The following is a 1,149-nucleotide window of genomic DNA, read 5'->3' as shown; positions in this document are numbered from 1 at the left end:
GTGGCTTCTCTTGTTGCGGAGCACAGACTCTAGGCGCGCAGGCTTCAGTAGTTGTGGCGCATGGGCTTAGTTGCTCTGCGGCACGTGGGATCTTCCTAGACCAGGGCTCAAACCCGTGTCCCCTGCATTGGCAGGCAGATTCTTAACCACTGCGCCACCAGGGAAGCCCTAGCATGCCACTCTTAATTGGTTGTGATCTGGCATAATTCTACTGTCTTGGCTCTTGCCTCAGTATGATAAATGATTCTCTAATTCCCTGGAAGTTGTAGCTTTTGGTGGAAGTAAATAATAAAGAGTTTGGTCAGGAACCAGTTTTATTGCCGTCAGTATGTTAGCATGTACTTTAAGAAATACAGGTGATTATCTGGGCCAGAAACAAACCAGCAGTTTTTGATGCCAAGAAATGCAATTTGGAGATAGGAGGCTAATGAGTTTTCAGTTGATGAAAACCTTTGACTGCTATTGTGGATATTGGCTGAGTTTTTACCTTTGTTTCTTAATCAAAATCAGAAAGACCTCATAGTAAGTCAGATTTGGAAAAATATCACTTTGGAATTCATGGTGTGGAATAATGCAAATGCCTTTCACTTCACCTATTAAATTACATTTGCTTAGGTACAGCTCACTCTGCTTACTGCCATAGTGAAGCTGTTTCTCAAGAAACCATCAGAAACGCAGGAGCTGGTACAGCAGATCTTGAGTTTGGCAACACAGGTAAGAAGTCTGAAGAAAGCATGGAGTTGATTTGTCTTGTTTTGAATTCTAGGAAATTGCGAGACTTCTTCCAAGAAGGTTCATTTGCAGAGATTTTAAACGGAAGGAGTGCAGTCTTTAGATTCTGTTAAAAAAATAAACACAGTGCCTCTTTTACATATTCTGCTGAATTAGTACTAGTTGTATGGGTTCTAAATGAATTGACTGACTCCAGTTTTAATGATAATTCATGAAAATTGAACTTAGACCCTTTAGTGTTAATGAAGGACTGACTTTGTGAAAAGGACATTGAGTCTCACACTATCTCCTTCTGGGGGACTTAATTTCAGCTTTCAAATGAAAGTACCCTGTAGAGATGGTAAATGCTTTGACAGATATCTCGCGTGCTGTTCTGCCTTCTAGATAAGTTGCCTTTCTCTTCAAGTAATTTTAAAG

The 1,149-nt window shown here is 40.5% G+C and overlaps 1 protein-coding gene across 1 annotated transcript in view; it reads left to right on the top strand.

Annotated features, from left to right (window-relative positions):
• LOC112393314 (AP-2 complex subunit beta-like) overlaps window positions 1-1,078 on the top strand; it is a 4,088-nt gene extending 3,010 nt beyond the window's left edge. The window contains exon 3 of the mRNA XM_024735834.1: window positions 616-1,078. Within this exon, the coding sequence (XP_024591602.1) occupies window positions 616-744 (129 nt within the window). The 3' untranslated portion in view covers window positions 745-1,078. The remainder of the gene's footprint in view (window positions 1-615) is intronic.
• The last annotated feature ends 71 nt before the right edge of the window (window positions 1,079-1,149 follow it).

This window comes from Neophocaena asiaeorientalis, unplaced genomic scaffold, assembly GCF_003031525.2.
Source record: "Neophocaena asiaeorientalis asiaeorientalis breed wild unplaced genomic scaffold, Neophocaena_asiaeorientalis_V1.1 scaffold3787, whole genome shotgun sequence".
Classification (NCBI taxonomy): Eukaryota; Metazoa; Chordata; class Mammalia; order Artiodactyla; family Phocoenidae; genus Neophocaena; species Neophocaena asiaeorientalis.
This window is presented reverse-complemented; position numbering and strand designations above follow the sequence as displayed.